Raw genomic sequence first — 17,635 nt, forward strand, 5'->3', positions numbered from 1 at the left:
TTAATAAATATTTATATTATTCAAAGCAATCAGCTCCAAGGCGCATATCTTCGAAAAACACTAAACCCCAATTTTACTGTGCTACGCATAATTTGAAAATGTGGCAACAATAGCAACACTGTCTCATTAGCATAAAAAATATTAACATTCATATTGTACACTCGAAAGTACTAATTTTTTATGGACTTGAAGATTTCGTTGTGCGACACACAAAAAGCATATTTTGCTTGAAAAGTCACGCGCCATTAGCAAAATTTTATCTGCAGACACTATTTATACATACATATGTATGAATATGTACACTTATGTGGCGGCATGCCTGCACTTTGGGACACACATATACATATATGTATGTGTGAGTAAGCAACTCTTTTGCCCCAGTTTGTATGCGCTTTTCCATAAAAGCAGCAATTTATTTATACACGAAAGCAAATATGTGACTCATATATACACATATAATCTATATATACATAATTTATATATATATCACATAAATAATTTCATATACTCTCTTATATATTTATGTGGCACATATTGCTATTTTTGTAGACTTAGTAAAGTGTGGGAGTGTTAAAGGGCTTATGAGTGAGCAACAATTAAGGTTAATCAGTAAAAGCGTTGGCGATTACAAAAACAAAACACTTTCACTCTTCCTCATCTGGCAACAAGTCATTCATTATGTTATCTACTGATAAGCGTCTATTTCTGTTTGCATATGTTTTAAATTAGTTATGTGCATAGATAAATATTTGAGTAACGTTAATGAAGCGATGCCCTCAAGTGGCTCCAACATCCGCCTGCAAAGTGCGTGTGGGTTTGTGTTACACCACTGTACGGCGTACTTATTACTTTGTGTGTGTTTTTAAAGATAGTTAAAAGAATGAAAAAATGAAGCTTTAGTTTTGTAGAAGTAGAATGGATGCAATGAGTGAATTTGCCTACAACAAAAAAAAAAAGGAATAATAATGTTCCAGAATTCACATTACAAGATATTTGCTGGAACAGCAGAAGTTCTGTGGTCATACCACTTCAAGTTCTAATAAGTATGTATATATAATCCGCATAGAAGTAACCAAGCCAGCCCCTATCTCAGATCACCCTAACCATAAATATGTTCCGTCCACAACCGATACCTGTTTAATCGTCCAGCCAGACTATCATGTGACAGCTTCTCATTTTGTGTACCACCTTTCTTTGCGCTCGAATTGAATTTTCAGTTTGTTTGTGCTTGAATTTCCTTTTCTCCCCAGTTTTCCAATACACACATGTTTCTGTTTTTTTCCTGGATTGGTTGTCTTGTATTCATTTTCGATTAAAATCTTTAAATCGAAATTGAATTTTATGTGCGACAAACGCCCTCAACTAACTGCTATTGGCATTCCTACATACATACAAACATACAGATGTATTACTCCAGGGTATGACAAAGTTCCTTTGTGCACTGCCACATACAATAACAATATTCCAATGTATTGGTTTACCCATTTTTCCCATGAACATTTTCTCGGCCCAACTCTCTGCGCTGTCCGGCACACACTTTGTTGTGATAATCTAAATCTATTTGGTTGCCTTGCCAGGGTTCTAAACGATACGCTTAGAATTACATTCTGCATTTATATTCGATTTCATTTTGCCGTTCGTTCTTTTTTTATAATCAATAAATTTCTAAGAAGTCTGTGTACCACGTTTGGGTTGTAAAGGTTCAATGTCATGCGAGTGTGTGTGTTTGTATGTTGGAATTCGCTTGTAGCGTTGTTTTGGTAATGTGATATTTTTCGTTGAGATTTCCTTGCTTATCAGTAGTTATCGCTGTATTACATTTATTTTATGCTAATCCAAAGCCTTGTAGGTTTCTGACAATACACGATTTACGTTTGTTTATGCGTCCTTTCGGGAGTTGTACGACATTTTCGTAGATCAATCTTGATTGTTTGGGAAAAATGTAAAAGTTGTTTAGGCGCTTGAGAGAGTCAATATTTACTGCATTTTTTTAATTTTATGAAAGGGTTATGTTCAACAGTTGGAATAATTTGGAGTTTCTTGATTCATTGCTTTTCGAAAACTTAATTGTTTATGGGTCCATAACTAAAATCATGTGCAGATTCATTTCAAATTTAATTATCATACGATTTATTTTTCTTTCTTTTGAAATATATTTTATAGCCAAGTTTCCTCGTATTACCTATCACTTTTTCCTATTCGTCCACATATTTCTACTTTCGATCTTTAAAATCTTGTTATTTTTAATAGTTCTTTCAAGAATATACCATATATGGCCTCCTACTTATATTCAACTGTCTATTCAAGCATTCACTTGACCACTTAGCCTTGGTTACTAGTTAATCTTCAATACACTCTTCAATTGTGTGGAGATAGGTACTCGTTATTGGCATACGAAGTGTCCAGCATGCTGCTGTTCTCATTTGCTGCTCTTATAAGCTATTTACAATATGTTATCATCTACTTGTGTTCCAAGTACAGATATAACCTTAAATGTATGCTATGTCCTTGCAACACTCCTTCATTATCGAGTACGCGCACGTAGTCACATTTCGAGCAAGTGGTTCACATATATACTCACAACTACATCTGTATCTGTGTATATCTTTACATTTTTATGTGCGGGTGTTTTCTCACTTATATGCTTTGTTTGTATTTCTTATTATTATTTTCCAGTAGGGCTTACAAGCAAAAACACAGCAATAACAATCAGAAGAAAATGTTGTACATATGCTAGCTCTTGAGTAAGCTAGTGCAGCGCATATGCCAAGGATTACTGCACTTGGCAAACGGAAAGCCAGCATATTTATCCTTACAATGGGATCTCGTGCGAGAGTTATGCATATTTTTCTTTGACTCACATGCACTGCAGATTATTCATGTGTGTGTAAATGTAGGTTTGCGTGTTTTCCTAAGTCTGCATATTTATAGGTTCTGTGGTGCTTCGGTGGTCTGTGGCCCTCGGCTGCACAAATGCACAACTAACATAGCAGCGGCTAAGCAGAGATTTATATTGGAAATCTTTAAAAAAACTGCAGCATGTATTTGTGCAAAATTGATGTGGCATGGTAAATTTTTGCTATGAAAGGCAAATATTCAATATTTATGTAAGACAAGGAAAATAGGTTGGACTAAGAAATAGTACAAAAAATAAGTGAAATAGAAGATAAACAAGAATAAAGTGTTCAAGAAGAAGAAAAAATTCTGGAATGTAAATAATTTTTTTTTATATATATTTGCAATTTATCGAAAATAGAAAAAATATATTCGGAATCAAAAATAAACGAAAATAAAAAAAATATCTCACTATAAATTTCCAGAAACTACTAGGTATGAGTGTATTAAAGAAATATTTATGTAAGTATATTGTATGTACCATTCAAATAAGCTTTGGTGTGAAGCTTCTTTAACCCAGATTTTAAACAAGGCGCCAACTCATCAGTGAAAATGCTCACAACAACTAGAAGCATATGTACATATATATCTTTAAAAGTAATTGTTTACATATTTATTTATGACAACTAAAAATGCATGAGTTTACTCTTCGGTTGAGCGTTTTCACATCCAACATTTTCAGTAAAGCGAGAAAATTAGAACTCATCTGTGTAAAAAATAGCTTTCGGTATCTAAAAACATTTTTAACACCTGCATAGCTGTTTTTGTAAAGTTTCAAAAGAAAAAAAATTGAAGCGTCGAACTGAATATTTGTAGAAGCTTTTGTTGTATGGACATAAAAAATGTTTTGAGAACAGCTGTTGGGGTGACCTTATACCAATTTACGACTGTTGCGCCAACATGGACTTGAAGGTTGTAGGTATGGAACCTTATTTGACTCTCCGGCTTTTTACCGTTATTTTCCCAAGTTCAGTTAATTTATAAAATACATGTTCCATGATGATAACTACTCCATAATCTAACACATTTACCTAATTTCGGTATTTTTCTATTTGCTGCATGCAGCTAACCACAATAAATAGCCATGTCCTTGCCACATGGTTGGTGAATCAGAGCAGATCGCTCACATTTGCTGGAAAAAAATTGGCAAAAGCAGAAAAGCGCTGCACATGACAGTGCAAGCAGACTTCCGTTTGCCACAAATCCACTGGCCGCGGCAACAATGGACGAAACACGGTGAACACACGCTCTACTTGCCACCAACCAAGTCAGCCAACGACATAAACAGCGTTGCACTGCGCCATTGTAATAATGCACAGTTTTTGTTGTTGTTGCAATGCACATAACGAGCTTAAATGAGTGTGTATGCTAAGTAAGCACCGCTGTTGGGTGGCAAGTTGGAGAGGAAAGCGGTGAAGCGAGTGGCACGTGGCTACCACATGTAAGTCTCTCTGCATGTGTTTGTGTGTGTGCGTGTATTGGCACATATCCTGGCAATCGGCTTGGTCGATAAATTTTAAATTGACCCAAATTTTTCACTATTTTCTTTTTGTTGTTGTTTTTGCTTTTTCGCTGTGTTGACATTTCTCCACTTTCTCATGTTCGTTTTTACTTGCCTTTCCTTCCGCTGTGTGTGGCAGCGACTGCTTTTGCGCCACTTTTTTGCGCGTTTTCGGCTGCTTCCTGTCGCTGTGAGTTTACTTTGTGGCGCTTTCTTCTTTTTCAATTTGCTGATTTGCAATCGATGTGCCATTACATACATACATATATGCAGATGTGTGTGTGTGTGTAAATGCTGTAAGTTCGATTCACCATTATGCCCGGCTACGGCATGTTGCAACGTTTGCTTTGTGCAACATTTTCGTTTTCGGTTCTCATTTTCATTTTCGATTGTTGCGAAAACGGAAAAATGCATATTTTATTATGTCAACACACACAATGGCGCAGCTGCAAGAACAACAAAAGCCAAAAACCGAAAAATATAGGCCGACAATCGATCGACAGCAGTCGACTGCTGCGCTATCGACGTGGCATATATTTGTATGTTGCAAGCTCGTTGCAAAGCGTTGTTGCTGTGGCAAATGGCATCATTTTGACAGGCCTAAAGTCTCCCACACCCCCTCTACAGTATTTATCTTTCTGTTTTTGTTTTTCGTTTTTCCACCGCACGACCAACCATCACTCTCACTCTCCTGTGCGGTTATGCTCTTTGCCCTTTGTATATGGCAGTATGCCACAATAATAAATAAATTGCATTACGAGTTTGCTTTTCTTTCGCACAGCGTGGACTGCGGCGCATCGCTTGTTTTCGCTTTTTACACAGTTCTTTTTCACATTTTTACAGAGATTCGACAGAAAATTGATTTGTTTTGTGTTGTCGAAAAAGCGTAAGGCCTCATATGTGTGCTTCCTTCTTCTATACATATATGCCATGCTATGCTACGTTGCCAGCTCTGCGGCGTTAAGTCGTTGTACACATGCCTCGCTGTCAGTGTGTGTGTCTGAGATTGGCATAAAATATATGCCACTTAGGCATAAATACTATGGCGTCTACAGTTCCAACAGCGTTGAAAAATGGCCGGCATGCCCAAACACACAGCCATACAATACACATATGTGCGTAGTGTTGTATGTTGTGGCTGTTAAAAAAAGCTTTGAAATGTTGCCAAAAAATAAATTTTATATAGGCAATAAAATTGCCAGAGTTTATTTAAAGGGCTGTTGCCATGAATCACCTTATAGTTTGGGGTTATGACAGCTTATGACGGCAATGGCGGCACGTGAGAAATCGCTGTACGTGCCACATTTGATAAATGCAATTGAAAATTGCTTATTTTTGAAATAATGTTAGAGATAGAGGTTTGAAAATATAAAAAGATTTTTTTAAATATATAATTTGTTTGAAGACTGAAACAGTAAAAATATATATAAAATGTTAATTTAATATATAAAATATTTTTTTTTTAATTTTGTTTGAAATCAGAAAGGTCTTTTTTCATTTTTTTTTTTTTGAGTAAAATTTATTAACATAATTATTTTTTGAAATTTTTTTTAATATTATTTATTTTTATTATCATTATTTTTTATTTATTATTTTAATATTTTTTAATTATTTATCAAAACTAATGTAATGAAATACTGTTTTTTATAAATTTAACTTTTTATTTAATATTTTTTCGATTATTAAATGTTTATTACTCTGAATTTATAATTATTCTTTATTAATTTGACATATTAATTTTATTTATTATTATGTCTCATTAACTTGCTTTCTTTGTCTTTCTTCAATCCTTAATAAACCTTTGGCGGCAACTTTTGCCTTTGAAGTTTAATTTTTTACCTTCCCCAAAATGATTAAAACAAAATGAAGTGCACAAAGGTGATCGTACCTATAAACATACATACATACATTTTCCCATATGAAATGCAAATAGCCTTGGACACATGTGCAACCCCTACTTGCAATAGCACTGCAAAATGTTATACCTGCCACTGCAACTACGCTACGTCCGACAGTGCAACGCCGCCATTCGTCACTTATGTTGCAATATGCCTGCGGCGCAAGTGTCAATTGCTTTTTACTAACAAAAAACTGCACACAAACCAGAAAAAAATGCGAAAAAGCCGTAGAAGAAAGAGCATGATGTAGTGTATGTTATGTGAATGCAAAGGTTAATGAAAGCAGCATGATGCGGCGACTTTTGCTTGGCTGCCACAACGCTTGATTAGCTTAGTGAGCTGAGTGCGAAAGAACTTAAAACAGGAACGCCAAGCACACTCGAGTGACACACACACACACTCAGCGCGACACACACCACCTTTTCTCTGTCACGCCGAAGGCACGGCTGCGGTACTTAAGGTTTATTAGCTTTATAAATGAAAACAAAAACCAGAAAAACTGCAAAAAAAAACTGTAAAACTCGAGGGCAATGAAATTGATACCCGGCAACAAAGCGCAAGAAAGTCGAAATGAAATGAGCGAAAAGGAAATAAAAATAGAGACTCGCGCTCACAATCGTAAAATACACGGTGCAGCAAATGCAGCGAATGCAACTCTGTTTGGCTGATTTACGAGCGTGTGGAGTGAAATGATTGCTTTGCGCCTCACACCACCCGCTTTCCCCCCCCTTCAACATGCCAGTGTAACATGATTTTAATTAGTTTAATTAAAAGGCTTAAAAGAAGAAGAGAATCAACAAAAGGCGGCAGTTTGCTGGCCGCTCTTTATTATCTACTGCGTTTTTCTGCGCTGAATACACTTTTATTTCACTTTACACAATTCGCTTATTTGCAATACTTTAGCGAAAAAACACACAAAAATTCGTATGTAAGTGCTTACATAAAATATTTGAGGCACTCGATGCATTAAAGCTGCACATATACATACATACAACAACTATGCACTCCAAACTGCAGCCTAATACTTGCAACAACCCTTGCCGCCGAAGTTTGCGCCACCAGAAGCACTTAAATTCAGGCACGACTGACGAAAGTCATAAAATACGGTGAAAAGGGTAGTTCGTAAACACAAACACTCACATATACAAGGAGGTGAAGTAGGTGCGGGTGTTGGAGAGTTCGTAGGCGTGCTTGCAACAATCACTGTCGTGGCATGAAAATGTGGAGGAAAAAGTTAAACAAAGCCGCAAGTTGGAGCGACTAGCGGAAGTAAAAGCTTATGGGCGGGAAATGGGGCTGGTACGAAACTACCTCCCAGCTAATTAAATTAAGCAACCTTGTAAATAGTAAGTACAATGCGAGTAGTGAGGCAACACTGTATGCAATGCCATGAGCTTGTGTAAAGAGGCAGTTAAGAGACGAGGAGAGACGACGAAAGCATAATAAAAAGGTAGTTAAAATTTAAATACTTAATTAAATGCAACTAACGCGGCGCATAAGTTTTCGCGTTGCCGAGCTAACACAGCCGCATCGTCAACAGCTGTGTGGCACATAGTGACAAGACAGCGTTGCATTATGCGCTGGAATGCAAAAGTTTCGCGGCGAGTGCAAGTAGATTTTTATGGCAAGCGCTAACTTTAAGGATAATAACATTTTACAAGCGTACATTACAACTACAACTAGCTATATATATACATATACGAAAGGATTGTGTGTGGGAGAGAGAGTGATAGAGTGAAGGAGAGAGAGAGCGCGAGTGTGTGACAGAGTTGCTTTGAGGATTGTGTGGTACTAAAGCGTAATAAGTGATATATGAGTGTGTATTGTAATAAAATAAAATGTGAAGGATGTAATATATACAGTGAGATGCTTGGAGTTTGTGGCGTAAATGCTTGATGCGATGACATTAATGACAACTACGGTTAAGATAACAAATAAGGATGACATGTATGTATTTGTATGACGTGATAGACAGTTTTAATTAATATAATATTTGAAATAAATAAATAAATTATGTAATTAAATGCTATTTGCAGCACCAAGAAAGAACTAACAAAGCAAATGAGTTGTTTTTGATGGAAGATATTTTATTTTATTTATCGAAAATATATTGGAATACTAACAAATTTGCTTTGAGAGCTTTTTGTGCTGATAAATTTAAATGTTAAAATAGTCAAATCAGCTGGCTTGTACTGTTTCTTGTATGTCAACTTCATTATGAAATTAAATAATTTAAAATTATTACTAAGAAAATATATATTTTTGCAGTAAAACGATGAATAAGGAATAGGAAATATAAATTAAAAAAAATTAGTTTTAATACTCATTATTAAAAATATTAAATTTTACATATTAATCTTAAAAATAAACATTAAAAAAATATTTCTTATAAAAAACATATTTATAAGAATTTCTTTAAAAAAATATAAAATAATATTTTTTAAAAAGTTATAGAAAATATTATTTAAGTTGAAGTCAATAATATTTAATATTTTTTATTTTTTTTTTTTATTGAAGTCAAATTATTCATAGTTTTGCCGTTTTTCTGAGCTCCAGCTTTCATTTGATTATTTTAACCGCTTTAAATTTATAATTTGTATATTTTTTTTTAGTAATATTTAATATTTTTTATTTTTTTTTTTATTGAAGTCAAATTATTCATAGTTTTGCCGTTTTTCTGAGCTCCAGCTTTCATTTGATTATTTTAACCGCTTTAAATTTATAATTTATATATTTTTTCTAGTAAACTTACATTTTTGCAATCCTCAAAGTCCATGCAGTGATGCCAATCTTGAACAAACTGTAAGAAAATAGAAGTAAATCATTATTAGACATTGACTTTTTGGAAAAAATTTAAATTAATTTGAAGAATAAGAACAATTCATGAAGATATATTTTAAAAATTCAATAATTCTTGTTTTTAAATTTTCTGAAACACTCATATTGAAGCAAGTCACCTTTTCACTGCAAATTAAGCAAATTCAAGCCCTAACAGCGTTTCTTTTCATGCCGGCAGCAGCTAAAAATACGCGCAACTCTTGATTTGCCACACAAACTGAACTACAACAACATCTTGGCGACACAGCCAACAGCAAAATATCATCACACGCCCATCAACAACACAAAATATTGCCCGAGTTGTAATTCTAATTATACTCTGCTACGCCGGCTCTCCCGCCTGCGCGCTGTCATTAGCCGAGTTGCAGCGTAGAAAATTAAAAAAAAAAATGAAACATTTAAAATTGAAGCAATTTGAATGCGCCAATCTGTCAGCCTGTGCTTATTACTTAGTGGCCTTTAACATTTTTATTGAGTGTGTGTCTCTTCCGCAGCTTTACAATTTTATTGCCTAATTTTCTGTTTGACTTTTTGCCATCAACCGCTGCGAAGTAAATGGTTTACAACGCACTGCTGGCAGCGGTAGCCGCGTCTAGTTGGGCTCAAAAGGGGTTACGGCTTCTGTTACAATTTTTATTGTTTTAGTTTTTTATTGTTGTTGCTGCTTTTCTGTGCGCTAACTTGCATTTTATGGTTTTACTACTTTTAATTTGTTGTAGTCTTTTTATTGCTCTTGTATTGTTGCTGCCTATCGCCAGCTACAGCGCAGAGGTGCGGCAACACATCATGCCGCCTAACAACTCAATTCGCTTTGGGATCTTTTTACATACGTATATACCATAAATAAGTGAGCTTAACGCTAGCGTTCAGCCTCAGAGCTTTTTGATCGACGACCCAAAAGGGGCATACAAAGGTGCTGAGGTGCTTTACAGCAGCTACATATTGTCTATTATAGACGAGCGCCTACCTAAGACCCGCCTGTGCACCGCCTTCTTTACACGCACACGCATTTCCTTCAGCCACCGTGTCTGTCCACATGCGTGTCTTCTTCACAAATTTGCTTCTTTTGAGGCATTTTTTCTCGTGCTTTGTTTAATGGTTTTTTATAGCGCAAATTCAGCTGCTTGATTTCTTTATATTTTTTCCAGCGCTATTCTGCGTTTGATTTATTGTACGTTTACAACGGAACAAAGTCAGCGCGTTTAAAAAAGCAGCAGCAACACCGAGTAGCAACAACTATTCAAATTGATTTATGACGAGTCTTTTGTTTTTAGCTGGAGTTTAATACATCAATTTAGTAATGAGCGCGGCTCTAAGCTCAAGCTTGAGCTAAAATGAGCTGTAATGAAGACTCTACACATACATTTATTTTTATACAAGCAGACATTAAATCAGCGTCGTGATTCTAATAAAGCAAGCAACCTCATCGAATTGCCTCGGTACAGGAAGCGACCGCCATATTTTTTGCTGTTCTGCGGTTTGAAATTAATTTTAATTAAAAAATCTGCTACAATCTCCAACATGCTGTGACTTTCAACTGGTTTTTATTAGTATGATCAAAATGTAAAAAAAATATTTTGCGCAACACGCGATGACGGTAGGAGCGTGTATAATTATGTATGAGGAAGCTGAGGTTAAACGTCCAACTTGTTGAAGTTATAGCTTACGGGTTTTAGAAAGATTTTTATTAAATAGTTTTAGTTTTTAAAAACCTTTCTCATTAGTATTTCATAGAATCATTTATAAAGTAAATTAACCCAATTGCAGCACAGCGCCTTCTATGCAGAGCTTTTTAAGTACGAAATGCGATCTTAGCTATTGTAGGTTGATCTTATGTATGACAGTTAAGCATTTGACCGGCACAAAGCAGCTCAAATTAATATTTATAGTTATTTTATGATAATTCGATACCTTTTTTAGCGTCGAATGAACTATACAATACTCCTAAGTATCTACTTAATTAAAAGTGGATCGCAGATTATTCTAGGAACTTTCTCAGCCGAAATGAATTTGCATAAGAATGAAGCTAATACAAAACTCATACATTTCCTTGCCCTTGAGTGAAGACAAAGGTCACACATACGCCTCATACCGGCAACCCTTCGAACTTTTCAATTTTTCATAATGAAAATTTTCTTTTCAGAAACCCCCTACCAAAAGCCAGCTGCCAGCTAGTATTTGCATCAGAAATTTTCATTAAGACAAATGTCAATGCACACAGGGTTTCAGCAGCACACATCACACGGAAAACATAGAAATTTCCATGCGAAAGTGGCTACCAAGCAACACAGACACACACGCGTGCAACATCCGGCCTAACATTGATTACCTTGCTCAATGAGCTTCCAGACAACAGCTACCAAGCCATGCCACGGCGAGTTCACCTTTTGTGTGTGTCTAACAGTGAAATTTGCATAAATTCAATTACCTCAGTGCTGACAGTTATATATACCTGTATGTATGTGTCTGTTGAAGTTGAAGTTGAAGCTTGTTGCCGCACATCTGCGCGCATTTTGAGCGAAGTTTTAGAGAGCGTTGGGGAACAAAAAAACTTGGAAGCTGAGAAAACATTATAATAAAATATGATTACCGAAAGCGAGTAGACATGCTTATAAATAATTGCACGCACACACACACACACACACTTCTTTAAAAATATATAAAACTTTGCGCTGCAGCGGCGCAAGGTAGGAAGTGCCCATGGGGATGCCGCGGCGCGTTGCAGTAAATCTCATTTATGAAAAGCTGAAATTGAAACTGTAACAAAGCGAGCAAAAACTTCAAATACAACAACAACTATTGCAATGAAATCGAAAAAAGCAACAATGAATGAATCATCAGAGTGTGACACAGCCCCTATGTGGCAAGTTGGACAATTCAAAGTGCTGATGATGCCTGCGCTGCGTCAAAACAATTGGGACATATGCATGCAACATTGTTTTTGTAACGTTTTCATATTTTTTGTTTTTATTTGTTGTTGTTGATTTTTTTAAATTTTTCTTGTAGTTGTTGTAATTTTATTTTTTCGTAATTTTATTTTTTCTTGCAGTTGTTGGCATTGTTGTTAGAGACTCATTTGGTTGATGACCTACCGCAGTGCACAATGACAACGACACATTCGCTTGGTGGCAGAGGCATTCGAAGAAAGGCAAATGAAAAGCGCAGCAAATAGAAGAAGAACAGTGCCACACAAAGAATGAATGACAATAATTATGAGGGAAAACTACTGCAGCACAATGAGGCAAGTATAGAAAAAATAGAAATGACACAGCGTACATGATGGCAATTGTCAACTGAGAAGTAACTGCCACAACGATTTCCAAAAGGAAATGCAAAGGTCAGCGGTACGCCTGGAATTATGGCTGCCACACGAGTCGTAAAGTAAAATGCTACTCCTTTTCTGCGCCTTAGAGATCTTAATGCATCGATATGTATATATGTATGCGTGTGACAGCATTTAATGTGTGCCACCGCTGCGTCAACGCATTGATTTGCTAGATAATCAAGCGCATAATGACAGTAATATAACTCACTGAAGAAGAATGAAAGGCAGAAAACCGAAAGAGATGCTTTAAAATAGAACTCAGCTGAAGAAGAAATACCTTTATTGGTCGCCAGCAAAGCGCTTGGGTCAGACATTTATTGCAAGCTGCCTGCGTCTGTGTGGTATGCAACCACTCCGCGTTGAGCGCCAACAAAAGGATCAACTGCGCACAAAGCCGCAGCCATAATAATTTCAATAGCAACGCCATAAATTTCTTTTCTTTTGGCCTTTCGAAATGACTTAGCCAGGAGCTGGGTCGGCGCTCATAACCGGGGATTTGCCGCTGCAGCAGTTGCAGTTTCAGTAGCTGCCACACCGCCACTCTCGCTTATTGCTGCAACCAGCTGCAGTCTTTTTACATTTTTTTCCATTTTACTGCTCTTTCGTTTGCCGGTTCAACATTATTGTTGACGCTTCAAGCATAGTAATGAGTTTCTGAGTTGTGCTTTAATGTGAGAAAATTTTGAGGTTATGCCTGTTGTTTTTGCCAAAGAAGTGGGAATGGAGAAAATCATAAAAAGCTCAACAAAGTTCGTTTTCATTCATAATTTCTGCATTTTTCAGCAAAAATATTTATTTAAACTTTAGCGTTGGATATTTGAGAAGACTCTCAGCTGGAGATCTAGTTTCGCTTTTCATGCTTAGATGATGCTATGATTTTGCTTTCATTGGATATTCCCGAGCTCCATAGAACAATTCCACAGTTCCATAGAACATTTATAGATCTGTATTATATGCCATAAATCCACGAACATACATATTTCGTCCAAATGCATGCCACGCCTACAGCAACACCATTGTCAACAATGCCATTATGCATTAATGAATCACTTTTTCGAACATTAAATTGTGAATGCCAACTGAGCAAATGAATGACTGAACGAACGAACAAATGACTGAATGTGCAATATGCTGCTGTGCTCAGCAAAAATCCCTCGAAATGTGAATGCTCGTGTGTGTTTTGTGCTATTTGTCTGAGCTTGTAATTTATGAGGTCAAATAGCAGAGAGGTAAAATACTAGTTAGTTGCATGCGCCCTTTGTTAGCGCTGCACTAGAAGCAGCAGCAGCGACTAGAGAATCTGAGAAGATGTAGGGTTCAGAGGGGTGCCAGCTCAAAGAACTGCATGGCTTGCACTTTCTCATGCACAAAATATTAATACAAAAGTGCAGCAAACAAAGTACTTCCCCCTGAGGCACATGTACACATATATATATATACATATATATATGAAAATTACAACAATAAAAGCATGTATGTGCAGCATAAATGAAATGAACAAATGAAGAAAAGTGAAAGAAGTCGCCTATTATGCTATATGCCACCCTGCTTACTGTCGTTATTTGCTTGCTTTCAAAGAAATTACACAAACAAGCTTAGAGCCTATTTGTATGCTTCCATGGGTGTGTGTACATATGTGTATCTTAGCCAAAATTCAATTGAGCGTAAAATATGTTATCGTCAGGACATTTTCACACATGCACAGCATGTCAACAATGCTGGCAAGAAATTACCCGAAAAAGGCCCACAGTGCTATTATTGTTGTGCTCGCAAATTGAAAATGCGTCGGTACTTTTTTCTGGATGTTGTTGTTGCCACAATTTTTGCTAAAAATCTTTACGAGCATATTCTGTCTTTCATTCATTCTTCTATTTTTCTTTCTTGCTTTTTTTTGCACGTAATGATGACAAAGTGCCCAGGCAATTGTAGGCGCTGTCCGAGAAATTGTGCGGCAAAAAGCAACATGGGATTAAATACGGTACGAAGCGAACAATTCATTAAGTCGAAATTGACAGTGCGGCTCATCAGTCGCATGTATTACATATATATATACAAATGTGTGTTTTTGGAGCACAAGCAACAAAGGACTCAACAAAGGTAGTACTTAGTACGCAAGTTAATCTATGCCGCAAGCGCTGTGTGGCCGCCAGGCAGACTTATGAGTGTCTCAAAACATTCAGGTAGTGCCTAGTAGGAGCAAAGAATGCAAAAACAAGTTTTTAAGACCATATTTTTTTATTTTTAAGTGTTTTTAAAAGCATTGGTCCGCAAATAGTTTGTTTTGAACTAGTGCTCAAATCATCTATTTTGAACAAGTTTTAGTACTAGTTTGGAAAAGATTTTAAAAATATCTAAGAAATATATATTTTCATGAAATTTTAGAAAAAAGTTAATATAAAATACATATTTTTTCCTTCTGGGTGTGCTCCGACTGTTGTGTATTAGTATCTGCCACAATTTGCCTACCACTGTACTTAATATTTTGCTAGTCACTGGCTTTAAAGAACTGATATATATTTTTGTATGTACTATTTTGTTGTAGTATCACATTTTGCACGCTAAAAAGTCTCAAGAAATATTAAGTCCAAAAAAAAAAAATTAAAAAAAAACTATAATTCTCATGAGAGTCCAAATGCTAGAGCAAAATTAGAGCAAGAATCTACATTTTTTATTGTGAGACGTTTCGCATATTAAACCAAAAAATAATGAATTTTATTGCAGAAAGCTTTTAAAGCATAGAATAGACTACCGCAAAAGAATTACAATTGGACTGCTACACATTTTTTGATTAACGATATTAAGCCAATTTACAGCATAACACAGCAGGTTGCGCTAATTATAGTTTATAAAAAAATAAATATCAGCACAAAATTACAAGTTATAATTTACATGCGTGAGAAAAAATTACGAAGCAAAAAAATACAGACAAATATATATTTCCATATATATATATATATATATTCATGAGTTTATCTTTTTGTAAGTGGCCCTTTCAAATGAGCCTGCCCCTGTATCGCCTACAGCTATGCTAACTGGGAGTAAGCGTCATTCACTTAGCCCTAACTCAACCGCTGCACAGCTGCTGTGCGCTAAAACAAAAAATGTATAATAAACAACAACAACAATAAAGCATGCTGCCATTACGCTCATTGACAGCTAATTTATGGTTTTAAGCCTCCGCATCACAACGCAGATATGATAAATAATATATTTATCAAAATATAATGGCTGCTACACACATACATATATATTTAGTATAAACTGTTAAGCGCATAAATTGTGTAATATATTGCCGCTGCTACTGTTGCTACAGATATTTCAGGCTTTTGAGCCACATAAATTAATCATAATTCTTCAGCGCCCAAAAACTTGTTTCGACGCGTAGCTTTTTAGCTCGTTTAAATATTCGAAATTATATATTTTTTTATCACTAATATATATAGTTTTTCGTTTCAGCCAACGCTGCATGCCGTTGCGCTTATCTAAATTACACGCGCACGTTGCTTTTACGCTTTTTATCTGCCGTTTACTGCCAAGCGTGTGCGCTGCTACCTTAGGTCCATGCATTTACGGCGCGGCGCGGCACGTTGCTACTGCAGCTCCTGTCCAATCGCTGGCGAAAGTCTCAATTAAAGCTTTTTTTTTTGGGTGACTGTTATCTGGCTTGTAACTCACGCGTGCTTTATGTTGTTGTTGTATGTACCTCTATTTCATATGCAACACTATATGTGGCTGTGTCAAGCTGGTGGTATGTGCTTGTAGTTGTACTTTCGTGCGTCATAAATTTCAGGTTAATCAATTCAATTGATGAAATTGCCTTTATCTCTTTGCCTCTCGGTTCTCGCGTTTGTTTGGTCCTTTTTTCGCATTTTAATGCTTTTCTTTATGCGCGTTGAGGTTTTTTTCCGGTGAATGTTGTTCATGCATATTAAAATCCCATTGTTCGCAGACAAAAGCAATTAAAGTATTAATTAGCTTTATTGACAGTTTATTTATCATTTTTCCACAAATTATTAACCGAAATTGCATGAAAATTCGACGGAAATAATTATGATGAATATGCCGTTTAAAGCACTTAACATTTTTTGTGGAAATTTTGCGGCGAATACAATAAAAAATTTAAATATTTAAAAAAGCCTGAAGCAATTTTTGTTAGCGAGTGAATTTTCAAAAGAGAATTTTTAAATTAAAAATACTTACTATACTACACTTATTGTACTATTCTATATAATAGGGTTGTTTGATTGGTTTAAAGAGGCAGCAAGCAAGCGACCGCAGATAAGACATCATTAGACCCATTGTGCTCCCATATTTTATACTGTACTATAATATAGTGTACTCTACTATGTACTTTACGATACTTAGTATATTTTGCGATATTTTTGCTGCTAATTTTTTAAAATGCAGTTATAAATATTTATAATAGAAAATCGCTATCTTATCCAACAATTAATTGGAAATTCTCTAAAAAAATTAAAAAAGTTTATAGTCCAAAAAAAAATCTATATTTTACAGCCACACAATAACGGTTCAACAAACAGCTCCACAATGATAATTCAAAAATAGCACTTTTTCCAGCAGCTGAGTTGGTAGCATTCAACTTTGGCCGCAGTGAAATAAAATATACTTTATATTTATAAAAAAACACAAAAACAAGAGAAAAAAAACGACAAATAAATCACACAAAAGAACATTATGAAAACAAAAAAACGGAATTAATTTGAAACAAAAAGTTCAACGAAAGCAAATCGCACGCGCTTGAAATTATATGCAACGTACAATGTTGCAACGGCAAACCATTCAGGCGTGGCAACCTATAGACTGGAAAATTTTTACGCAACAAATAAGTTGGCAGCAAAAGAAAAAATACAAAATCACAAAAACAAATGATAAAAATAAAACTGAAAAACGACGGTAAAAAGTAAAATGCAGCATGCAACATTCGTCACAATGGCAGCGAAAGCGCCGCGGAAAAAAGTGGCAGTTGTTGGTGGGCGCTGAGCGCCAGTCGTTGCACCAAACACCTCCGCGTGTGTTGGGGGGTGTGCAAGTGTGGCGCCTGAAATTTATTGGCTTTTCGTTGCATGCTCATCGTTCGCTTAGCAGTCAGCCAGCCAGCCATGCAAGCTCGATTGGTGCTGCAAGTGCAACTGGAACGCATGAGGTCGCTTGTTGTTG

The 17,635-nt window shown here is 35.8% G+C and overlaps 1 protein-coding gene across 2 annotated transcripts in view; it reads right to left on the minus strand.

Moving 5' to 3' along the window:
• The window catches only part of LOC105215360 (uncharacterized), a 51,040-nt gene that overhangs the window by 15,506 nt on the left and 17,899 nt on the right, over positions 1–17,635 (minus strand). For both annotated transcript variants that reach the window (XM_011189226.3, XM_011189227.3), the window contains exon 2: positions 9,047–9,094. In XM_011189226.3, coding sequence (XP_011187528.2) covers positions 9,047–9,094 — 48 coding nt within the window. The remainder of the gene's footprint in view (positions 1–9,046; positions 9,095–17,635) is intronic.

Source organism: Zeugodacus cucurbitae, chromosome 5 (assembly GCF_028554725.1).
Source record: "Zeugodacus cucurbitae isolate PBARC_wt_2022May chromosome 5, idZeuCucr1.2, whole genome shotgun sequence".
In the NCBI taxonomy this organism is placed as follows: domain Eukaryota; kingdom Metazoa; phylum Arthropoda; class Insecta; order Diptera; family Tephritidae; genus Zeugodacus; species Zeugodacus cucurbitae.